This window comes from Heterodontus francisci, chromosome 10, assembly GCF_036365525.1.
Source record: "Heterodontus francisci isolate sHetFra1 chromosome 10, sHetFra1.hap1, whole genome shotgun sequence".
NCBI lineage: Eukaryota > Metazoa > Chordata > Chondrichthyes > Heterodontiformes > Heterodontidae > Heterodontus > Heterodontus francisci.
The window spans coordinates 80489124-80514060 of NC_090380.1; the positions used below are offsets into that span (position 1 = coordinate 80489124).

Sequence of the window (24937 nt, forward strand, 5' to 3'; positions counted from 1 at the left end):
CAGGAGGAAATTCCATAGCTTCTGGCCTTAATGATTGATGGCACAGCAAAGGGAATGAGGGAAATTGTGTAAGAGTCCAGAGTTGGAGGGGCACAGGGTTCTTGAAGGAATTTGAACATGAGGATGAGAATTTAAAAATGGAAGGTGAACCGGGAGCCAGTGGTAAGTTAGTGAGCATAGGGGTGTCAGGTGAATCGGATGATGTGGTTTAGGGCAGCAGAGTTTTGGATCAGCTCAACTTTACATAAATCGGAGAATGGGAGGCTGGTTAGCAGGCATTTGAATAGTTGAGTCTGGGGGTGGCAAAAGCCTGGATGAGGGTTTCAGCAGCAGATTAGTTAAAATGTTCTCTGCAAATCACATTGAAATGTCTTAAGTTTTGTAGTGGGTTCACTGTTCAACTCTGTGTTCTGACAACAGCCAGTTTAATGAACAATGTTCCAATAGTACTATATGGAAATTGATATACTATTCATAAGCTACAACTTCCTCGACACATGTCTGTAATGTTTTATTCCTTCTGTGTGTGTTTGTTATAATGAATTGGAATGTTTTATGAGCTTCCTGATATATTGATATATTTGTAGTTTGTGAAAGCTGAAATTTTCCCATTAAAGGATGAAGACGCTGCATTTCTAGTAAACTTCAGAGAATTAAGAGTGCGGTATAAAAAAGGGCTGAAGCACTCCCTAGCTATTATCAGATACTGCAGCTATATGAAACCATAGTGTTACAATAGAAAAATTGAAGTCTTGTAATTCTTTTAAAGGCGCGGAGTCCATGTTTCCAAAGAAAAACTTAGTTCTCTTTTGGTCTGGCTGCAACAAATCTTTCTGCTCCAAGGACTTTTGCAGTTATATGACATTCTCTTTCTTTTATATTTTAGTATGGATGCTGCTTTTGGGTGCCAAATATTAAAGTGAATTTTAATTATTTCAAATACTTGAAGCCTGATCCTGCCTCATCTGAAGTCTGTTTTGTTGATAAACACCAAGGACTGGGAACACTGGATTACTTTCAGTTTTGTCCCCTCTCTCTAATTCAGGGCATTAAAGTCAATTGTAGAACCCCTTCTGCCACCCTGGCTAGATTCTGAGGGCTGGGTAGTTTCAATGCTTCAGGTCTGGAGTCTGAAACCATCCTGACCTTATTGAAGTCAGTTCTAAAACAAGTAGTTAAAAGTAATTTGAAATTTAATAAGGACTCCTGGAACAGAAATATTCAAGCAGAGAACCGTGACCTCTATGCTGTGTTCTCAATTTACATTTGTTCTTGCTGCCACTTCTAAGCAAGGCCCATTGCAGGCTTTTAAAATCCAGATCTGTGTATTTCTATGGTTTTCTGATTAATCTATTAGTTATATTACTTTTATAGTTAGCCTTGCAATATTTCAATTAGTTGAGCCATTTAGTTTTTCAGCAATGTTCGTTTGAAATCTGCCAAAGTTTGTCATTGAAGTACTGCATGCTCTCTTAACACAGCTCCTGAAATATAAAACCATCTCAAGCATTTATTGCTGGTAATTGTTAACTAGCTGTAGCTGCAGTAAAAGTGTTTATAGCAAAGGTGGCCAGCAGCCATGATGTGGTGGATTGTGCATTAACATTTTGTTGCAATCTGATCATTAGAGTTTCATGTGAAACTCAGTTTTTGTTAACCCTTTAAGGGCAATGGACTAGATAATGTTTTTTGTTTCTTTAAAAATACAGCAGTTACTGTTTTAAAACCCAATTATATTGTTTGTATTCAGTAAATAAGTCACTAACCAGTAATCATGATGTTTTGTACAAAATACAGTTCCTAATCTTTTTAAATAGTTCAAGGTATGGTACGTGCTGCCCTGAAGTGTATAGTACAGATACAAGGAATGACTGAGATTGTAATGGAACAGAAACAAGCTCATCAAGTCAGCATGTTTTTCTTGTCAACTACTTCAGGGTTGATTTTTAACCACTCCCCCGGGGAGTAAGGTAGGGGTGGGATTCTCCAATCTGGGTTTGTTGCTGCTGACACTTTTTAGCTGACTTGTTTCTGGCAGTTTGTGAGGCCTTGCCACAGGTAGGCAAGGTCATCATAAATATGCAGAAGTCAGACCCTGACACAATTTTACCGTGCAGTCACGTGACCCAAACATATAGCAGGTTCGCCAGAGAAAATTGGCAGCAGGCAGGAGCTGGCCAAGAAGGGAAGATATTTACATTTTTTTCTTTGAGCCAGAAAGAGTAGAAGTCTTCCTTCGGCCCACCCTGCCCTGGGCTGCCTCCCTCCCCCTTGACTTTGCCTGCAGAACCGCACCCCACCCCCCTGCCCCCACCACCTTCAACCCCACCTCCCCAAATGCACTTACCTGACTGCTGGGGAATTTTCTGGCCACCAAAATCCCACGCCTGCCAGGTATTGATTCCTGTCGAGATCAGGCGGAAACTACTACCATTGGTAGTTCACTAGATTAGTCCCTGGGATGAGAGGGTTGTCCTATGATAAGCTGAGTAAATTGGGCCTATACTCTTGGGAGTTTAGTAGAATGAGAGGTGATCTCATTAAAACATACAAGATTCTGAAGGGGCATGAGGTTGTTTACCCTGGCTGGGGAATCTAGTACAAGGGGACATGGTCTTAGGATAAGGGGCCAATCATTTACGACTGAGATAAACAAAAATTACTTCCCTCAAATGGTTGTGAATCTTTGGAATTCTCTACCCCAGAGTGCTGTGGATGCTCCATCGTTGAATATGTTTAAGGCTGCGATAGATAGATTTTTGGGCACGGGGAATCCAGGGATATGGGGAACGGGGCGGGAAAGTAAAATTGAGGCCGAGGATCAGTCAAGATCATATTGAATGGCGGAGCAGGTTTGAGAGGCCATATGGCCTATTCCTGCTCCAATTTCTTATGTTCTTATGAGACCTGCGAGTTAAAATGGCCTTGACCACATTCCATTAGAGGCCCCACACTGAACTTGTGCCTTGAGTTAACACCGGGGCTCCAGCCTAATTGCTCCATTCTGCTTGTTCTTCATAAGGTTTTAATATTCTTGTTTTTCAAATAACTACCTTGTTTCCTTTTTGCTCTAACAAAATTAGTAATTATAGACTCTGTTTCAATGGTTTTTTCAAGATATTCCAAACTATTTTCTAACATTCACTTTCTCAAATTTGAATGGATCTCTCTTTCTTTCATGAAATTCTTTGATACACTCCTTTTTTCTGATTCCTGCAATTTATTGGATTTGTATCCTTTCCTATGCCTGGCTGACACAGGAACAGTACTGAAATTATTTACAAAAGTTCGACCATTTCCAGTTTATTCTGTATATTTTTAATTTATCGCATTTATATGATCTCCTTAAGTGCATTGAATATACTTATTCCTGCTAAAGCCCTTGAACTGTAATATTTCCATTCTGCTTGCTGTTTGAACATGTGCTGAAAAGAAAAACAGTAACTAAGCAGCAGTTTTGTGATTAACTTCCATACTTACTGGTGCACTTGGCTTTCTTTCACAGGTTGATATGCTGATTTCCCAACAAATGAAGGTCTATTTGTTTACATCTGATACTACTGAAATAGAGTAAATAATCTAGAATAACTGCTGTCTAGGAGTGCCTGATTAAGGCTGCAAATGAATCAAGAGGTTCAGATAACACTAACCACAGGAGGTCAAAGCTTTAGTATTGATTAAATGTCTGTGCTTTGAAATTTGTTTGTCTTGTTAATACACTGTTTAAAACTTGTGTATTTGTGATTTAATATTTGTTAATATGCCAGTTTCAGAAATAGGCAGGTTCAGCACACACAACCACATAGTACTTTAGGGGCATATTAAAGTCCGTGGAATACTTGGTAATGCCTGAGGGTTTGGTTCTACTGAGGCCACAAAATTCAGCTCCATAGCGTTGATGGTTTTGGAGCTCCAGGAGCTGAAAAATAGCGGTTGGTGGGGGGCTGTGTCCTACTACTTCCGGAGCAGCTTGCTCTGATCGACATGTTGTAGAGGTTGCTGGTGCAGACATTCCATGCATGTGCCAGATGTATTTGGAGCGGATAGATCATATATGTCAGTGTATACTGCTGATTTGACGCCTGACTTCACTGCTCGAGTTAATGTCCTCTCAAAGATGTCACATGTTCAGCTGCACAAGGGATCCCCACCTGTTTAGAGGTATCACCATTAAACTTGCAGATGAGTTGATTTTGACAACCTACTTACTGTTGCAGAAGGTTGTTGGAGTTGTGAAAAATTGCTCCAGTCAACAGGGAGTGGTGCTGGGCTATTGGAAGGCATTGTGTGTTTCTGAAAGGCCTCTGAGTAGAGCACATGTTTCCAGTCATGGAGGCTAAAGTTGCAGTTCTCCTTGGGCTGCAGCATCAGGGGAGATAAAGCAGAGGCACCAGAGAAAACAAGCTGCTCCAGGAGAAGGAGGAGGGCTCTCACCAGGAGGCTTTACCCACCTAGGGTTTTCACGAACACTTCTACCTGCACCTAAGCCTGGAGCAATATGTTCAACAGCTAGGTTTCACAGAGATGGTCACTGGACTGTGCCACTTCCTGCAGCTGCTGAGCAGGGCGAGAACAGCACTGCCAATGGCCGTGAAGATCACTGTGGCCCTCAATTTCTATACCAGTAGATCCTCCCAAGCTGGAGCTGGAGACATTGCCAATATATCACCATCCATCACTGCATGCGGGAGGTCACAGAGGGCCCTGCACACCAGAAGAGGAAACTTCATTGTCTTCTCTCTCAGCAGAGAGAAGTTGGAGCAGGCACGTGGTTTTGCCAGGATAGCAGACTTCCCCTTGGTGAAGGGAGCCATCAACTGCAGACACATGGCTTTGTGGGCATGTCATCTCAATAGGGTAATGCAGTGAAGCCGCAAGGGGTACCACTCACACTCAACATGCTGTTGGTGTGTGACCATGTCCAGACCATCATTCTGGTGAATGCCCCCTATCCTGGCAGCAGTCACAATGCTTTCATCCTGCATCAGTCCAAAGTTCCAGCCATTTTCAATTCCACCCCCACCCTGTAACCCCACCACACATGGTCAGCGCTCATACAGTGAGAGTCATGCCACAAGGAACATCATCAAGCAGACCGCTGATGTGCTGAAGCAACAGTTCAGCTGTTTGGACCGCTCAGAATGGGGGCGGGGAGACCTCCAGTACCTGTCGAAGCATTTATCCTGATTTGTGGCAGCTTGTTGCATCTTCCACAACCTGACCATCAAGAGGGCACAGCCCTTGCCACCAGGGCTTCAGTGACCACTTTGGGGAGGGGGTAGCTGACCTATCCACTTTCCGGGTGGGCTGTACATGAATGTATCATCATACTCCAGTTACGCTGAATGAATTTCCCAGATCCCTGTTGCTGAGCACTTCTCCAACTTACCATCTCTCCATTAGGGACCATTAAAGCATTCTGTTGGCCACAAGTCTGAAATAAACAACGCCACAAAATAACCATTCCATATCTACTTTATCCAACAACACATCTAAAAATCCTATAATACTCGACCAATCATCCTTCGAACATATGAACATGGAATTCGGAGCAGGAGTAGGCTACTCTGCCCCTCGAGTCTGCTCCGCCATTCAGTAAGATCATGGCTGAACTGATTGTAACCTTGATTTCCACATTCCTGCCTACCCCTGATAACCTTTCACCCCCTTGCTTATCAAGAATCTATCTAGCTACCTCTGCCTTAAAAATATTCAAAGGCTCTGCTTCCACCACCATTTGAGGAAGAGAGTTCCACAGATTCGCGACCCTCAGCGAAAACATTTCTCCTCATCTCTGTCTTAAATGGGCAACCCTTATTTTTAAACAGTGACCCCTAGTTCTAGATTCTCCCACAGGAGAAAACATCCTTTCCACATCCACCCTGTCAAGACTCCTCAGGATTTTATATGTTTCAATCAAGTCACCTCTTGCTCTTCTAAATTCCTACGGATACGAGCCTAGCCTGTCCCACCTTTCTTTATAAGGCAACTCACCCATTCCAGGTATTAGTCTAGTAAATCTTCTCTGAACTGCTTCCAACTCATTTACATTCTTCCTTAAATAGGAGACCAGTACAGTACACAGTACTCCAGATGTGGTCTCACCAATGCCCTGTATAGCTGAAGCATAACCTCCCTACTTTTGTATTCAATTCCACTCACAATAAATGATAACATTCTATTAGCTTTCCTAATTACTTACTGAACGTGCATACTAACCTTTTGCGATTCATGCAGCAGAGCACCCAGATCCCTCTGCAGTCTCTCACCATTTAGAAAATATGCTTTTTTATTCTTCCTGCCAAAATGAATAATTTCACTTAACCTATCTATATCCCTTTTGTAGTCTCCTTAGGTTCTCTTCACAACTTACTTTCTGACCTATCTTTGTGTCATCAACAAATTTAGCCACCGTACCTTCAGTTAAGTCATTTATATAAACTGTGAAAAGTTGAGGCCCAGCACTGATTCCTGTGGCACACCACTTATATCTTGCCAACCAGAAAATGACCCATTTATGACCACTCTCTGTTTCCTATTCGCTAGCCAATCCTCTGCCTATGCCAACATGTTGCCCCCTATACCATGAGCTTTTGGTGCCTGTCTTGCAGGTGTCTTTGCTTGGCCTAGTGCTCCTAGGTAGTGCTGCCGTAGTGGTTGCAGCATGGCTAGTCGAAGGCTTCTTACCAATGTTCCCTCTAATTTCCCTTTGCTGTGCCTGTTTGTTGCATTGCTTGGTCCCTTTTAAGATTGCTGCACATGTGCACATCTTAAATGGATCACTTCTTGTGTGCAGCCTGTTTGTCCCCTGCATGGTAAGTGCTGGACTGCTGCTAGACCCTGCCCCGCCATTGAGCAATGGCAGCAGCCTGAGCCTGCATGGCAGCAAGTAGAGATTTCATGACCTCCGTCTGTGCTTCCCCTGCAGCACTAGATGTTGGGTTGCTTCTGCCTGTGCTGCGATTGAAACTGAGACATCGGCCATCATGTTTGGGTCTGTGGCCAGAATCTTATGCCACCCCAGCGAGCCGGATGGTGGCTGGTGGGGGGGGGGGGGGTCGTAAAATTGAGCGGGAGGCTCCAGTAGGCCTTCCTGACCCGCTCCTGTCTTTGCCCCACTTTACGTGGGCTGGGGGGGGAGAGGGGGAAGAAAAGGGCTGCCCACCCCAGGCCACTCAAGGGCCTTCGCCCGCCTCCATGGGGATTTTACCCGTGGCACGTGGGCATCCGGGAGACGTGAAAGGCTGCCCAGTGTAACCTGGCAGCCTCTTAGCATACGGGTTAGGGGAGGGGAGGCCCGGACAAATGGGCACAGGGTGCCCAATTGAGGGCCGCCCCCCCCCCTTCCCAAACGACCATCCTCGCCTCACCAGGACGCGACCGATTAGCCGGCGAGGCAACCCTAACATACTTAGACTCCTGGCTCCATGTTCTTGGTTGGGCTGCAGTCCCAGCAGTGGCCACTGCTCCCGGTGGCGCTGCTGGGACTAAGAGCTGCCAGCCGGATGATTGGCCGGCAGCTCAATGAGGCGGGACTTCCTCCCTCAAGCGGGTGGAAGTCCCGCTTCGGAACAGTTAAAGCCTGGGGACCGGTAAAATGTGGGTCCGATCCCCGGGCCGGCTGGAAGCAGGTTCGCCACCGACTTTTACATTGGTGGCCATCTCTGTCGGCCCAGCATTAAAATCCAGCCCTGTAAGTGTTTTCATAAAGTTGGCCACTACTTCCATGCTAGAAAGATGGGCTCCAAGCTCTGCGCACAGCTCTGTGCTCAGACTGGACTCCTCCGTGGTCCTTGACAGTGACAACAGGCCTGCCTCTGCACCAAGCACTTCTGTGTGCATGCTCATCAGCCTTTTCCTGTATGCCACTCCATCGAAGTTTTCCTCTGATTCTCCACAACAGAACCTGTCTGAGTTAACCCTCCGGTGAGCTGGCACATCTACTATTTTTTCCCCTGGCCTGGCTGCAGCATAGTTGTGCCTGGTGATTCATCATGTGCAGATCCTGCCTCTATACTACCCTCTAAAGTACGTGCAGTGCTGGTGTCTGCAATTGTCAGATCAAGTGATTGGTGTTTCTTTCTCGGAGGTCTACTGTTCTCCTGAGCCTTCAGCCTCAGGCACCACTGGCTGACTGGTGGCAGTTCTTGGATATCTGAAAGCATAACTGCACAAGGGGGGGTTAGTTGAGGGAAGAGACATGGGGCGAAAACAAGAGATGCATGGTTACGCCATCTGCAACTTGTATACCATATCAGATTGTGGGATGAGGGTGAAGTGGGATTTGAAAAGGTGCATTAGGCAGGGACATACTGCTATCCTGGATGGCTTCAACATCGCTGTTGGCCATGGCCTCGCTGATGGCCATTGTAATTATCCCTAACATCGTCTCCTCCATGGGGGTCAACATTATGCAGTCATGCCTGTGGCATCCAACCCCTACTGCTGCTGCCATCTATTATGTGCCACCTTGTCCTGCAAATGGGAGGGAATTGTGTCAGTATGTGTGGTACAATGAGTTGTTAATTGTGTATTAATTGTTTAATTATATGCAGGTGGAGGGTGTTAATTGAGGTCTGTCTTCAGTATATATAAGGTAACACTGAGACTAGTGAGGTTTTGAGTGAGGAGCTGCATGTTTGTAACCCTTTTTACTCTACAGTAAATGTGAAAGTGAATAAAGATGGGCTCCAGTATCATCCTTCCACAACAAGCTTTCTGGAATTTAACATGTGCCTGCTACAATTGAATAGAAGTGTCTGCAAATATGAGTGTGCAATTGCAACAGTGCCAAGTGTATGAAGGTGAGATGAAGCATATGATTGTGAGGTTTGAGTCGTGTTTGGTACAGACTGTTGGTAGGCAAGTGAAGGGGGTGTGCTAATTGGAGCACTGTGTGAGGCTAGTGGTGCAGTTAGTAGGATATGGCATTTTTTTTATTCTTTCATAGGATGTGGGTATCACTGGCAAGCCAGCATTTGTTGCCCATCTTGAACTGTGTGACTTGCTAGGCCATTTCAGCAGGCAGTTAAAAGTCAACCACATTGCTGTGGGTATGGAATCACAGCAGATTTCCTTTCCTAAAGGAACCAGATTTTGTTTTTTGTACAACAATCGACAATGATTTCATGGTCACCATTAAACTAGTGTTTAATTTCAGATTTATTAATTGAATTTAAATTTCACCATCTGCCATGGTGAGATTTGAACCTGTGTCCCTAGAGCTGGATTGCTAGTCCAGTGACATTACCACTATGCCATCACCTCCCCTATATAAGCATATAAGGATACATTCACTGACCTTGACCATTCGTGTGAAGCCATTAAACTTCTTGCAGCACTGCATCCAAGTCCTCCAGGATAGACTCCTGGCATTGATCTCCATGACCACCTGCTCCCACTACCTGACCAGACATCTGGAGGGCTTCCTGGCTCCCTAAGGGAAGAGAACCTCTTTTCCCCTTGTCCACCCCCTGCATTAGCAATTCCAGCGTGGCATCCGGATGTGTCATTTCTGTTCTTTCCTGAAGGTCTGGCAATATTGCCTAAGCAATTAATGGCCTCTAGTTAGGCTCTTCCCCACAAGTGGAAACATTCTCTCTGTATCCACTCGATCAAAACCTTTCATATTTTAAAGACCTCTATTAGGTCAACCCTCAGCCTTTATTTATTCAAGAGAAAAGAGACCCAGTGTGTCCATCCTTTCCTGATATGTATACCCAGGCATTTTGGTATAATCCTTGTAAATCTTCTCTGCACCCTCTCCAGTGCCTCTATTTTTAATAATATGGTGACCAGAACTGCACACAGTATTCAAAAGTATAGTCTAACTAAGGTTCAATGCGTGCTTAGCATAACTTCCCTACTTTTTAATTCTATTTCTCTAGAAAAAAAGCCTAGTGCTTGTTTTTTTTATGGCATTGCTAACCTATGACACAACTTTTACTGATTGGTGTATTTGTACTTCAAGATCCCTTTGTTCCTCTACTCCACCTAGACTTGCATCTTCCAAGTAACAAACTACTTTCCTATTCTTCCTACCTCACATTGATCTGTGTTGAACTTAATTTGCCAATTATTTGTCTATTCTGCAAGTTTATTAATGTCCTGTAATTTGTTGCAGTCCTCCTCAATATTGACTATCCCACCCCGCCCCCCAAATTTGGAATCAAAAGCACAAGTTTGCTAAATTTGCTGATGACACCAAAGTCCAAATGGTGAATGTAAATTGTGAACAGCAGTGGTCCCAGCATTGATCCTTGTGGAACACTACTTCCCACCTTCTGCTACTCTGAATTACTCCCACTGAATTACTCTGTTACTCCCACTCTCTGCTTTCTGTCTTGAAGGCAGCTAACAATCCATTCTTCCACTTGCCCCCTGACTCCACATCCTCTGACCTTATTCATTTAGTCTATTATGGGCACCTTATCGAAGGTCTTTTGAAAATCCAGATAAATGTTTTTTTATTTGTTTGGGGGATGTTGGCGTCACTGGCTAGGCCAGTGTTTATTGCCAATCCCTAATTGCCCTTGAGAAGGTGGTCGTGAGCTGCCTTCTTGAACCACTGCAGTATACCAATAGTGCCGTGAGGAAGGGAGTTCCAGGATCTTGACCCAGTGACAAAGAAAGAACAACGATCTAGTTCTAAGTCTGGATGGTGTGTGGCTTGGAGGGGAACTTGCAGGTGATGGTGTTCCCATGCCTCTGCTTTGGAAAGTGCCGTCGAAGGAGCCTTGGTGTGTTGCTGCAGTGCATCTTGTAGATGATGCACACTGCTGCCACTGTGTGTCGGTGGTGGAGGGAGTGAATGACTCAAGTAGTGGATGGGGTGCCTGTTAAGCGGGTTGCTTTGCCCTGGATGATGTTGAGCCTCTTGAGTGTTGTTGGAGTTGTACCCATCCAGGCAAGTGGAGAGTATTCCGTCACACTCCTGACTTGTGCCTTGTAGATGGTGGACAGGCATCGGGGAGACAGGATGTGAGTTACCTGCCGCAGAATTCCCAGCCTCTGACTTGCTCTTGTAGCCATGGCATTTATATGGCTGGTCCAGTTCATTTTCTGGTCAATGGTGACCCTCAGGATGTTAGTGGGAGATTCAGCGATGGTAATGCTGTTGAATGTCAAGGGGAGATGGTTAGATTTTCTCGTTTGAGATGGTCATTGCTTGGCACTTATGTGGCATGATGTTACTTGCCACTTATCAGCTCAAGCCTGGATGTTGTCCAGGTCTTGCTGTTTATGGACATGGGCTGCTTCAGTATCTGAGGAGTCACGGTGCTGAAAATTGTGCAGACATCAGCGAACATCCCCACTTCTGACCTTGTGAAGGAGGGAAGGTCATTGATGAAATAGCTGAAGATGGTTGAACCTAGGAGGCTACCCTGAGGAACTCCTACATTGATGTCCTGGGACTGAGATGATTGACCTCCAACAACCACAGCCATCTTCCTTTGTGCTAGGTATGACTCCAACCAGTGGAGAGTTTCCCCCCGATTCCTATTGACTCCAGTTTTGCTAGGGCTCCGTGATGCCATACTCAGTCAAATACTGCCTTGATGTCAAGGGCAGTCACTCTCTCTTGAGTTCAGCTCTTTTGTCCATATTTGAACTAAGGCTGTAATGAGGTCAGGAGCTGAGTGGCCCTGGTGGAATCCATACTGAGCGTCAGTGAGCAGATTATTGCTGAGCAAGTGCTACTTGATAGCACTGTTCACAACCCTTTCCATCACTTTGCTGATGATCGAGAGTAGACTGATAGGGCAATATAGGCTGGGTTGTATTTGTCCTGCTTTTTCTGCACAGGACATACCTGGGCGATTTTCCACATTGTCGAATGGATGTCCGTGTTGTAGCTGTACTTGGAATAGCTTGGCTAGGGGCCACAATCATGAAAATGAGCAGTCAGCACCAAGTTTGCATGCTGCCTGCATCACTTAAATCAAGTGAGGATGATGGAACAGTTCAGTATAGTACTGAATCTAGATGTGAGTTTCTGTTTCTCAACCTCTGAATCTATACTCGCAGAAAACATGCCTTTATCCCTCACTGCCCCTGACCCCCACCCCTTCCCCACAACCCCATGCTAACTTTATTTTCTGTCTAGGCTGATGAGTGCAGAATTGGATTTATTCATTGGCAATTGTAGATTAGATTTTGGACCCCTCTCATGATTTCCACTTGATATATTTTCACACCATTGCTGTTGAGATTGTCAGTTCAGTGATGAAACCTAATATTCTGCATCTCCAACAAATTCTACCAGGCCATTGCTGGACCAATTTGTCATACTGGCTACTCCTTCAAGTGTTAAACTTGGCAGCTCTAGTGTTCAGTTGAAGGTTTGTTCCTCTTTAGTTGAACCACTTTTTTTTTCTTAATTTTTCTTTACCAATTGGAGTTTCTCTTCAGGTAGTCAAGCTCAACAAATTCCAAAGAGGGCAGTTTTCTATTGTGGAGTTATATTTATTTAATACTGAGGGGAATTTTGGGGCCAATGTTACCCGACCAAGAACTGTATTTGAACTTAGATTTTTGTAAGTCTTGAGTAGAATTTTAAGTACCCTGCACCAGCCACTTTCATTGTATTTTCTTTTTCAAAACATACAGACTCTGGTTTTATATGCGTATGTGGACTTGTTCTTTTGAAAACTTGCAATAGAAATCTCATTTTGCATTCATCAACTTAAGCATTCAATGTCAACATCTCCTACGTAGAATGCATTGTACAGTGGAATATGCCATATTTATACTTCAGAATCCCAGTATGCAGAGTGGATGCTTATTCTTGAAGGCTGTTCATTGAGCATTTATGGTGATGTGCGGCAAGAGATGCATCTGGAACAGGAACCAGAGGGATTAATTAAACCCCTGGAGACTGTATATATGCCAGCATCCAGTATTAGTGTTCATTGGCAGCTCCTAAAATAGTATTTCTTTCTATTGCCTGAACTCATTTGATATACCAGAACTGAAAGGATATATTTATCAGGAAAGGCTGAACAGGCTGGGACTCTTCTCTCTGGAAAAGAGATGGTTGAGGGGTGACCTGACAGAGGTCTTCAAGATAATGAAAGGATTTGATAGGGTAGTTATGGAGAAAATGTTTCCATGTGTGGGAGTCCAAAACGAAAGATCATAAGTATCAGGTAGTCACTGATAAATATAATGGGGAATTCAGAACTTTTCCCCCCTGAATGCACTACCATTAGCAAATAACGTAGATGCAGTTAAGGGAAGCTAGCTAAGCACATGAGGAAAAAGCAATAGTAGGATATGCTGATAGTTAGATGAAGAGGGGTGGAAGGAGAGTTGCACCAAGCATTTAATGCTGGCATATACCAGTAAGGCCAAAAGGCCTGTTTCTGTGCTGTACACTCGATCATGTAAAGATGTAATTCTCACCGTTCTGAGCACATGCACTACAGGCAGTTTTAAAATTTATTAGTGCGCAAATCTTTTGGACATCATGCAAAAATGTGTTGAAAATACTGGTTGATCGCACTCTCCAAACTTAGTTACTGCATAAACTCTGTGATCCGTAGCCCTTCAACTTTTGTATTGCACAGAATCTGGCTGATATCTGATAGTTTCTTCATCTTCGCCATACAGATTTCCATTCCCACCTGTAGTCTATTTTTTTTCTTCCCTGGGAAAAATGCAATCCTTAACTCACTGATTAGTGCCTCTTTCACCACCTTACTTGCATTCCAGTAATTCTTCACCCATAGTGATAGTGGTAACTACATTGATCTATGCATGAACTCCCTTGCTGTCATCTTCAATGTTCTTGTATCCACCAGAAACTTGATGGGCCTATTCTGCAAGTAGTCATTCTCCTGGGCTGTCTTTGCTTTCAGGCTACTGCCACAATTTGCTTCAAATGCTGTGTGGCTGATGTCCTCCTTAGTATTCTTTCAGCTACTATATTATATGGTCTGACATATTTTGGAAAAGTATATTTGATTTAGTACTCAACTGATCCAAATTCTCTCTGAAGTGAAAGCTTCAATGCTGGATTTGAGCACATTCTAGAAGTGGCTTATCTTTTCCTCTCCATGAGCCATTGGTAAAACATTTGAACACCAGTTCCGATGAAGGGTCATTGACCTGAAACATTAACTTGTTTTTCCCTCCACAGATGTTACCACACCTGCTGATTATTTCCAGCATTTTCTGTTTTTATTTCAGATTTCCAGCATCTGCAGTATTTTGCTTTTATTTTAGCAATTCATTCCAGTTGGTTTTATTTACAACTGACATATAACCAGAGAGCACTGATTGAAACTGGCAAAAGGACCAGAGGCAACATGAGGAAAAGCTTTTTTCCACAATGAGTGGTTAGAATTGGAATGCACTGCCTAATTGGATGGTGGATACAGATTCAATAGTAATCTTCAAAAGGGAATTGAATAAATACTTGAAGGAGAAAAAATTGCAGGGATATGGGGAAAGAGCGGGTGAGTGGGACTAACTGGATTGCTCCATGGAAGAGCTAGCACAGATCAATGGGAAAAATATTGTATGATTCCATAACTACAAGCACAAACTTGGCTGAGAGATTTTTCAGACCAGTTTTTTTTTTTTGTTACCTTAAACCACAGAATTCCTTGGCATATCCACTCATGTGCAGTTTTTCATAGTTCTATATAAATTCCTGCAAACGCGACATGAAATTGTGTGACATTGATCACAAGTTGTGGGAGTCAGTTGCCAGCATTCGCCAGAGCTGGCGGGCAGCCATAAAGGCAGGGCTAAATTGTGGCGAGTCGAAGAGACTTAGTAGTTGGCAGGAAAAAAGACAGAGGCGCAAGGGGAGAGCCAACTGTGCAACAGCCCTGACGAACAAATTTCTCTGCAGCACCTGTGGAAGAGCCTGTCACTCCAGAATTGGCCTTTATAGCCACTCCAGGCGCTGCTTCACAAACCACTGACCACCTCCAGGCGCGTATCCATTGTCTCTCGAGATAAGGAGGCCCAAAAGAAAGAAAAGAATATAAATTCATACACATTTGGCAGGGCTTGTAAATTCTGCCAGTTGTACATTCATTAAATAAGTTGCAGAGCAAAAAGTAGTTACAATAATAAGCAGGTAGTCAAATGGAGACTTTCCATTGATTGCTGCTCTTTTTCTCTAGTGATTTGCCTTGGTTGTACGTAATCCATCACTTGCACTATTGGCAGAGGGATTTACAGAACTTGTATGGTGCAATGGATGTTGCACAGAGAAAGCAGCTGCACATGGCTACTTTCTTATCTCCAGTCTTTTGGGAGATGGTGCGTTAATTTGACTACCTCCTTTGGGAAGCTACATAGACAATGTCATTTAAGGTAACCACACATCTGGTTTTAGGGGTGGTTGCCTTGTAATCCTGACAATTCAAAATTGGACAGAAAAGGCTGGACTTTCCAATGTTCCTTTTCATATACAGGCTGGTAAATGGAATTTTGCACTACATTTAAGTTTACTGACGAGAAAAACTGTAAACTCTCAAACTCTATCTTATTGTATCCACACATGGTGTCCTGGAGAAATTGGGACTGAGTAGAGTCATTCTTCGACATTTTGTCTTTCACCGCACCATTAGCACTCCGCTTGCCTTTGTCCCATGACATTTTTGTCATTTAATCTCTCCTGCTCACTACCCTATCACACACCTTCCCTTTTGTTCTCTTCCCCCACCCTCCCCACCCCCACTTCACTTGCTTAAAATCTGTTACATTTCTAACCTTTGTCAGTTCTGATGAAAGGTCACAGACCTGAAATGTTAACTGTTTCTCTTTCCACAGACGCTGCCAGACCTGCTGAGTATTTCCAGCACTTTCTGTTTTTACCTCGACATTTCTATATTGCTCGCCACTTAACTTTATCATTGGTAACCTTACTAATTTTTTTTTTAAACTGTATCAGATCGATTAATATGATCACAAGGTTGAATTTGCTATTTTGCTGTCTTACCACTTGCTTTTGACTGAGCTCAGATCAGTCAGTGTTTCTTTGTATGGCTGGGACTTTGAGCTTCAAAGTTGATTCATTGGCTTTGGGATAATTTTGTAAGTTCATCATATTCACTCCCTACTGTTTGTGTAGAGATAAGTTGCAGCTATAAAGTGGTGCTTCTCAAATACTTTTTGAGCCAGCTCTTACATCCCACAAATTTATTTTTTAATCAGAGATGGGGTAGGAGATTTTGGGATATTTTTCCCTGTCATTTTCTTTTAACAGTTTGGTTCATTTTCAGCATTTTGGAGCAGACCAAGTGGTGGATTGTGTATGTCTTCGTTATGTAGCGGTACTTTTACATTGTATGTGAGTATAGCTCACTGAAGAGTTCAGGTCCCTTATCGGTGGCATTTCATAATAAAAACAAAAGCCTCTGCTCCCTTATCCTGGTTGTATTTTAGGCCCATAAAAATATGAATCTGGTTAACATCTTTTAAAATACAGCTGAACATTTTGAATTATGATAAACCATGTGATAGGGTTACGAACTTATTAAGTTTGGGTTGTTAATAACTAGGCAGTTCTGCTGATCCTAAGAATTGTGCACGTGTATTTGTTAACCAGTCTCTGTCTAGGTTAACATAAAGCATGGAATAAGAATCTAGAATGTAGACCATGTAAATCTGCCTTATTCTGACATGCTGTACTTAATCTTGAGGGGGAAGTTCTGGAAAATTTCTTCCATTCCCAGAATCAGTGATTTTAAATTTCCTCCTTTTACAAATAGAAAGCTGACTTTGTATGATATAGCAGTCATTAGTTAGTTTTTAATACAAAATATGTAACATTCCTAAATAGTCAAGACAGCATTACTTAAACAATTGAATTCTTGTTGGAAAATCCTAGTTCTGCAAGAAAAGCTGATTTTGGAGGGAGAGAGGGTAAAAATCTTCATACTTTTTAAATCAGTGATAAAAGATTCCTAATCAGTGTCTTGATTAGAGATGTTGGCCGGAATTTTACATCATCCTCAGGAGCGGGCTGGAGGCGGGGGCGCATGTAAAATTGAGTGGAAGGCAGGTAGTTCCTTTCCCGCCCCTGCTGCAATTTTACGAGCAGCGGCAAAGGCGACCAGCCACTTAAGGGCCTCCTCCCGCTGTCGCTGGCACATTACCAGTGACGGGGGGGGCTGTTCAGTATCTCAGACGGCCGCCCAGTAAAATCTGAAGGCCTCCTTGTGCGCTGTCGGGGATGCCCTCCTGATCGGGCACCCTGTGCCTGATGGAAGGTCCCCCTGCGGCACAAGCTGTCCCCACTGGAGAACTTCCCACCCCACCCCCCCATTTGCCTCACAGGGGCCCAGTTGATTGAACCCGGCGAGGCCCAACACTCTTATCTGCATTCCGGGCCTCGACTATGTTGTCAGTCCTGGCTGGGTGACGTTTTGCAAAATCATTTAATAAGGCAGCTCTGGAGTCCTTCCATCTGGACTGCTGGTCCTGTGTTTCTACTCTCCAGAGTAGCTTAGTGTTACTGCTTGCGAAAAATTGAAAGGTGGGCAGACTGTGTGCTACCAGACAGGGATCATAGCTCCATTGTCTTGGAAGGTACTGCTCTGAAGTCTTACAAGTGGACTTGCCCAGCTGGCTGAAGCATTACTTGGGGTGAATAACCAGAAGGTGGGCTGTTCTGTTAAAATCTTATTTCTGTGCCATATTGAATGATTTTAATGAACTTCAGTTCAAACCAAGTTAACTACAGATGTAATATTCTAGTCTTCATATACCTCTGTTGTTGACCACCCTTATTGATATTTTTTCTTCCAGCATGCCTTGCATTGTTGGTGACAGTGCAGGATACCCAACGTGTGACTCTGCTTTTTTCATCCGTTGCGCTAAAATGTGAGTATTCAACATCCTCTCCGGCTCAGGATGTCGTTGTCACCTGGCGTTTCAAGACATTTTGCAAAGATCCCATAATGGAATACTATTCCTCATGTAAGTATTACTATTGGTAATTTCCTGATTTTCTTTTTCCTCTTTTTTTTACTGCCTTTTGACTAATCCGTGGAATGTTCTTTATCAACCTTATATTTAATGAGTTTTAAATTGGTAAAATAGTTATTTTATTTTAAAAGGCTGAATAAATTGGGTATTACATTTTCTAATATTTTTTGTGACAAGTATTGATACAAAGTCCTGTTGCTATATGGTATGCTGACGCAATGAACACATGCTAAACGCCCAGCTTCAGGAGAGCAGATGTAAGACTTTATTCCACTCCTTTCCTGAAGGCACTGACTTGCTGCTGTATGGCACCAATGATGCCTTGTGTAAGTAGCTATTCTTCATCTATGAACCCAGGCAATGAGTATTATAAACTAATACAAAAGCAAAATACTGTAGATGCTGCAAATCTGAAATAAAACAGAAAATGCTGGAAATGCTCAGCTGATCAGGCAGTATCTGTGAACAGAGAAACCGAGTTAACATTTCAGATTGATGACCTTTCATCAGAATTTTTTAAAAATTCATTCCTGGGGTGTGGGTCGCACTGTCTAGGCCAGCATTTATTGCCCATCCCTAATTGCCCTTGAGAAGGTGGTGGTGAGCTGCCTTCTTGAGCTGCAGTCCATGGGAGTTAGGTATACCCACAGTGCTGTTAGGAAGGGAGTTCCAGGATTTTGACCCAGCAACAGTGAAGGAATGGCGATTATAGTTCCAAGTCCGGATGGTGTGAGATTTGGAGGGGAACTTGCAGGTGGTGTTCCCATGCATTTGCTGCCCTTGTCCTACTAGTTGGTAGAGGTCGCAGGTTTGGAAGGTGCTGTCTAAGGGGCCTTGGTGTGTTGCTGCAGTGCATCTTGTAGATGGTACATACTGCTGCCACTGTGCGTCGGTGGTGGTGGAGGAAGTGAATGTTTGTGGATGGGGTGCCATTCAAGCGGGCTGCTTTGTCCTGGATGGTGTCGAGCTTCTTGAGTGTTGTTGGAGTTGCACCCATCCAGGCAAGTGGAGAGTATTCCATCACACTCCTGACTTGTGCCTTATAGATGGTGGACAGGCTTTGGAGAGTCAGGAGGTGAGTTACTCGCTGCAGGATTCCTAGCCTCTGACCTGCTCTTGTAGCCACGGTATTTATATGGCTACTCCAGTTCAGTTTCTGGTCAATGGTAGCCCCTAGGATGTTGATAGTGGGAGATTCAGTGATGGTAATGCCATTGAATGTCAAGGGGAGATTCTCTCTTGTTGGAGATGGTCATTGCCTGGCACTTGTGTGCCGCAAATGTTACTTGCCACTTATCAGCCCAAGCCTGGATATTGTCAAGGTCTTACTGCATTTCTACACAGACTGCTTCAGTATCTGAGGAGTCGCGAATGGTGCTGAATTGTTGAACTCTTAAGTATTGTAAACTGTCCATTTGAGACAGGGAAGAGATAGAACAAGCTCAAGGGCTGAATAGCCGACTGGTGGTGCAATGTTGCCATCAAATAAGATTTTGCTAAATGTGTGTCAGAGCATCATCGTGCTCCACCACCCTAAAAATAGCATTCTTGCACAGTTTCCATTTATATGATCTGTTTTATTCGGGTCAAATGTCATTTACTCTTCCTACGTCATTTGTCGTTATGTTCTTGCAAAGTGCTTATTAAAGAAAACCGCTCCCACTGGAATAAAAACAGACCATTCAGTCATTTGGTAAAGGAAAATGCTACCTTTCTGTAGTAAATGTTCAGCTATGCTACAGCACCATCTGATGTGAAAACGTGGAAATACAGCACAAACATGTGTGAGCAGTACCTGTTTGTGATCCTATTTCAGTGCTTCACACTAAAATAAAGTGTTGCCTTTTATCATTGAAAATTTACGTAAATTTCAAATGTTGTACTTTGCACTTTGCGAGATTTTAACTTTCATTGGTTAGTAATAAGAATGAGATTGAATATGCAGCAATTGGATTGTATGTTTAAGTAATGATTCAATATTGCAGCCTGCTTTTATGTGATTTAGGCTTTCAACTTGCAGGTATTATTTCATAATTATTACTGTTGTGTTTTTGTCAAAAGAAAAAGCTATTGAAAATGGAGATGTAGTACTGTGCTCTGAACATTGGGCACTAATGATTATCTCAGATCTACAGTAATTCTAATATTTAACAGGATCCTGTTATTAGCTTGCCATAGTTTGGGTCCAAATTTCACTCCAGGATTTTAATGTAGCCCAGACTGGCACTTCAGTGTAGTACTAGAGGGAGTCTTCATTGTTGAGAAGCTATACATTACATGAAACTAAGCTTGTTCCAATGGTTCAGGTGGACATTGGAGGTCAGATGGTACTATTTGGGGGGGGAAAAAGCAGAATTCTTCCAGTGTCCTGTTCAACATGCCTCTCTCATCCAATCCCACACAAAGCTGTCCTGTGGTGTTGGTAATCTTGTAATTTGTGGGATTTGGTGCGTGTAAAATTGCTGCCATGTTAGACTACATAATGACAGCATTGTCAAAATTTGTTTTTTTTGTAATTTGTTTGAAGTGATCTTGGGCATTTTGGAGACTTGATGTGATGCTATATAAATGCAAATTGTACTCTCTATCTGTATCTATCTCATGAGTTAATGAAGTTGTGTTGTACTTCAAGAGCTCCACTGCAGGTTCCTGAAAAGGCCATTAATGGTGACATATTTCAAATTCTAAAATGGCAACAGAAAATAGACAATGCAAATGTACTTTTTCACATTTTCCCAAGGATCTCAGCAGTCATATTCACTTCAGGAGGATGCCAGGTGGAGCAATTATATGTGGAGGTCAGGGACTAAATATACAGAAAATTAAAGGAAAAAAAGTCATTAATAATTGCATTATAATGTGGAATTTGTGCAGTTTTTTTTAATTCACTGATGTAGAAAAGTATTATGCCAGCTGTTAGAGCCTGAATCTCAAATTTTACATAAATTTGAGCAGGAGAAATAGAAAAATGTGTAGGTATGAATTTTTGTGTCTGTATAAAATAAAACATATTGGGCTATCTTCAATGGGATTGCACAGCAGGAATCTAAACTAAGTGTAGTCTTCAGGGGAAAGCACCTCAGGACATCTTGCTATGTTAAAGATGCTATATAATTTGTAATGGGCTTGGAGGATTGGGAGATAATTGGACCAGAGCATACCGATCTAATCAGTTTCCATCTTAAATCTCAGAAAAATGCATAGTTAACAGGAAAGTCTTGCAATCCTAGAGCACTGTGCTCACAGCCATGTCTCGGTAACCTTGTACCAGATTTTAAAAAAATATGTTTTAGCAGTCACTCATTCTTGAAATTGCCTGGTCTCTAAGTGGAAATAAGTCTGAGTGTCTTGATGATCCATAATTAGGGTTTCAATTCAGGTTGGATATATTGCTGGAGATTTCATCACATGACCTCCCTACTGCTAACCACCTCACCCCCACTATTGGTTGCCGAATATGGCCATCCTCATGGTGTGGTATATTGTAATACCTTTTGTATACTGCCCTCTCTGTTGGGAGGAGTAAATAAAATTCTAGCATGGCTGCTGCCAGTTAATACCTGTTGTTTTTTTGTGTTGTATTCAGAGTAAAACTATGACGATGAAAGGATGGGATTGATTTTTTTCATCTCATTAGAGAACATTGTTACACTTTTTGGAACTCCCAAAGTCACGTTTGAGCGATTTGAAAGATTGCTTCTTGTGGCTGCAATTCATGTTCAACTATAACTGAGTATGTACTTTTAAAAATAATGGCACTGGATTTATTTTGGGATAATAGACAGAGCTAAGCGATCCCATAACCAAAGGATTAGATCCAAGCTCTGCAGTCCTGCCACATCCAGCCGTGAATGGTGTTGGACAATTAAACAACTAACTGGAGGAGGTGGCTCCACAAATATCCCCATCCTCAATGATGGGAGAGCCCAGCACATCAGTGTGAAATATAAGGCTGAAGCATTTGCAATAATCTTCAGCCAGAAGTGCCGAGTTGATGATCCATCTCGGCCTCCTCCTGAAGTCCCCAGCATTACAGATGCCAGACTTCAGCCAATTCAATTCACTCCACATGATATCAAGAAACGACTGAAGGCACTAGATACTGCAAAGGCAACGGCCCTGACAATATTCCGGCAATAGTACTGAAGACCTGTGCTCGAGAACTTGCCGCGCCCCTAGCCAAGCTGTTCCAGTACAGCTACACCACTGGCATCTACCCGGCAATGTGGAAAATTGCCAAGATATGCTCTGTACACAAAAATCAGGACAAGTCCAACTCAGCCAATTACTGCCCCATCAGTCTAGTCTCAATCATCAGTAAAGTGATGGAAGGTGTCATCAACAGTGCCATCAAGCGGCACTTGCTTAGCAATAACCTGCTCAGTGACGCTCAGTTTGGGTTCCGCCAGGGCCACTCAGCTCCTGTCCTCATTACAGCCTTGGTTCAAACATGGACAAAAGAGCTGAACTCGAGGTGAGGTGAGAGTGACTGCCCTTGACATCAAGTCAGAATTTGACCAAGTATGGCATCAAGGAGCCCTAGAAAAACTGAAATCAATGGGAATTGGGGGTGTGGGGGGAACTCTTTATTGGTTGGAGTCATACCTAACACAAAGGAAGATGGTTGTTGGAGGTCAATCATCTCCGCTCCAAGACATCACTGCAGGAGTTCCTCAGAGTAGTGTCCTAGGCCCAACCATCTTCAGCTGCTTCTTCAATAACTTTCCTTCAATCATAAGGTCAGAAGTGGGGATGTTCGCTGATTGCACAATTTTCAGCACCATTCGTGAGGACTCAGATACTGAAGCAGTCTGTGTAGAAATGCAGCAAGACCCAGACAATATCCAGGCTTGGGCTGATAAGTGGCAAGTAACATTTGCAGCACACAAGTGCCAGGCAATGACCATCTCCAACAAGAGAGAATCTAACCATGTCCCCTTGACATTCAATGGCATTACCGTCGCTGAATCCCCCACTATCCATATCCTAGTGGCTACCATTGACCAGAAACTGAACTGGAATAGTCATATAAATACTGTGGCTACAAGAGCAGGTCAGAGGCTAGGAATCCTGTGGCAAGTAACTCTCTTCTCCTGTCTCCCCAAAGCCTGACCACCATCTACAAATCACAAGTCAGGATTGTGACGGAATGCTTTCCACTTGCCTGGATGGGTGCAGCTCCAACAACACTCGAAGCTTTACTTCATCCAGGACAAAGCAGCCCGCTTGATTGGAACCCCATCCACAAACATTCACTCCCTCCACCACTGACGCACAGTGGCAGCAGTGTGTACCACATACAAGATGCACTACAGCAACGCACCAAGGCTCCTTAGACAGCACCTACCAAACCCGTGACCTCTACCAACTAGAAGAACAAGGGCAGCAAATGCATTGGAACACCACCACCTGCAAATTCCCCTCCAAGTCACATGCCATCCTGACTTGGAACTATAACGCTGTTCCTTCACTGTCACTGGGTCAAAATCCTGGAACTCCCTTCCTAACAGCAGTGTGGGTGTACCTACCTCGTATGGGCTGCAGCAGTTCAACAAGACAGCCCACACCACCACCTCGAGGGCAATTAGGGATGGGCAATAAATGCTGGCCTAGCCAGCGACGTCCACCTCCAATGAATGAATTTTTTTTTAAAAAAGGGGGAAATTCAAACCTAACAAAGAGGACTGATGTATTTATGAAATGAAGGTTACACATTTGGCTTAAAGCTAACAAAATCAGAGATCAGGATAAAGTGAATTTTTTTCCTCACCATGATGGGGCCGGATGCTTTTGAGGTGGTGTTTAACCAGTGCTGTCTGCGAGACCTCAGTACTTTGGACTATTCTGAAATAAATGAGATTCTGGGCTAATTATGGCTTGAGTAAGAATTAAATTGTCCTCCGAGTCGCATTCTGTGAAAGGAAGCAGTTGCCAAATGAGTCTAATGCACATTATATCCTTGAATTAAAGAAACTGTCTCATCACTGTGGTTATGGTGCCAACTTCTAAGTCAACCTTAGAGACACGTTTGTTTGGAGGTCTAAAGAACAGTAAAATCCAGACCAAGCTTTTGTGCAAAGGCAATAAGCTGTCATGGAAGGAGGCCTGTGATGAGGCCATAGCCATGGAAATGGTAGGAAGAGATAACTGAAGACTGCAAGGAATTTCTTTTCCTGAGCCAGCAGGGGAGGTCCACCGGATTTCAGCAGGAACCAGCCAGTCAAGTTCACGGACTTGGTCAGAAATGTAGATGCTGTTGTTGCCATGGTAGCCACCAACCATCTAAATGCCCCCATTTCCAGTCAAAGTACTATGCCTGTGGGAAAGTTAGTATCCAGTCAGCATGCAGGAGTAGTGGAAACAGCGATGCTCCAGGTCACTGTAAAGCTCCAGATCACAGCAACGCACCAGGTCGAAGTTGTGGTAGACCTAAAGCTAGTCAGAAACCTGGAAGTCCTCGAATGCACATATGGCAACAGAAGTTGATATTGAGCAGTAAGATCAAGAGATGTACTCAGTCAGAGAGCAAGAAAAACAGCACATGGAAGTTAAGAGAAAAAGGGCTGAAGATGTAATTCCAGCACCCACAGTAAAAATGAAAATCCGAGATTTGCATCTTATGCTGGTCGTTGATAAAGCTGCAGCAGTGTCTGTTATCTCTGAAGGAGAGTAGAAGAAGTCCCTAAGTCACATTCCTTATGGAAAAGCTGGTGTGAAACTGACTAGTTATTTCACTAACTATTCCAGTATTGGGTGAAGTGAGTGTTAAGGTGGAATACAATGATGTGTCCTATTATTTGTCATGGGTAGTAGTAGAAGAGAGGCAGTCTCTCTGGGAAGAACTTGGCTTGAGAACATATGTTTAAACTGGGCTGACTTATTTACAGTAAGGATCAGTAACAGCATGTTCAACATTGAGGGAATGAAGAATGATTCATTTTTAGCTCATGAGTTACCTATAAATTACTTTACATACACAAATGACCTG

General features: G+C 43.3%; 1 protein-coding gene across 1 annotated transcript in view; it reads left to right on the top strand.

The window, feature by feature from the left end:
• The window catches only part of LOC137374567 (immunoglobulin-like domain-containing receptor 1), a 59385-nt gene that overhangs the window by 11199 nt on the left and 23249 nt on the right, over nucleotides 1-24937 (top strand). The window contains exon 2 of the mRNA XM_068040858.1: nucleotides 17770-17940. Within this exon, the coding sequence (XP_067896959.1) occupies nucleotides 17770-17940 (171 nt within the window). The remainder of the gene's footprint in view (nucleotides 1-17769; nucleotides 17941-24937) is intronic.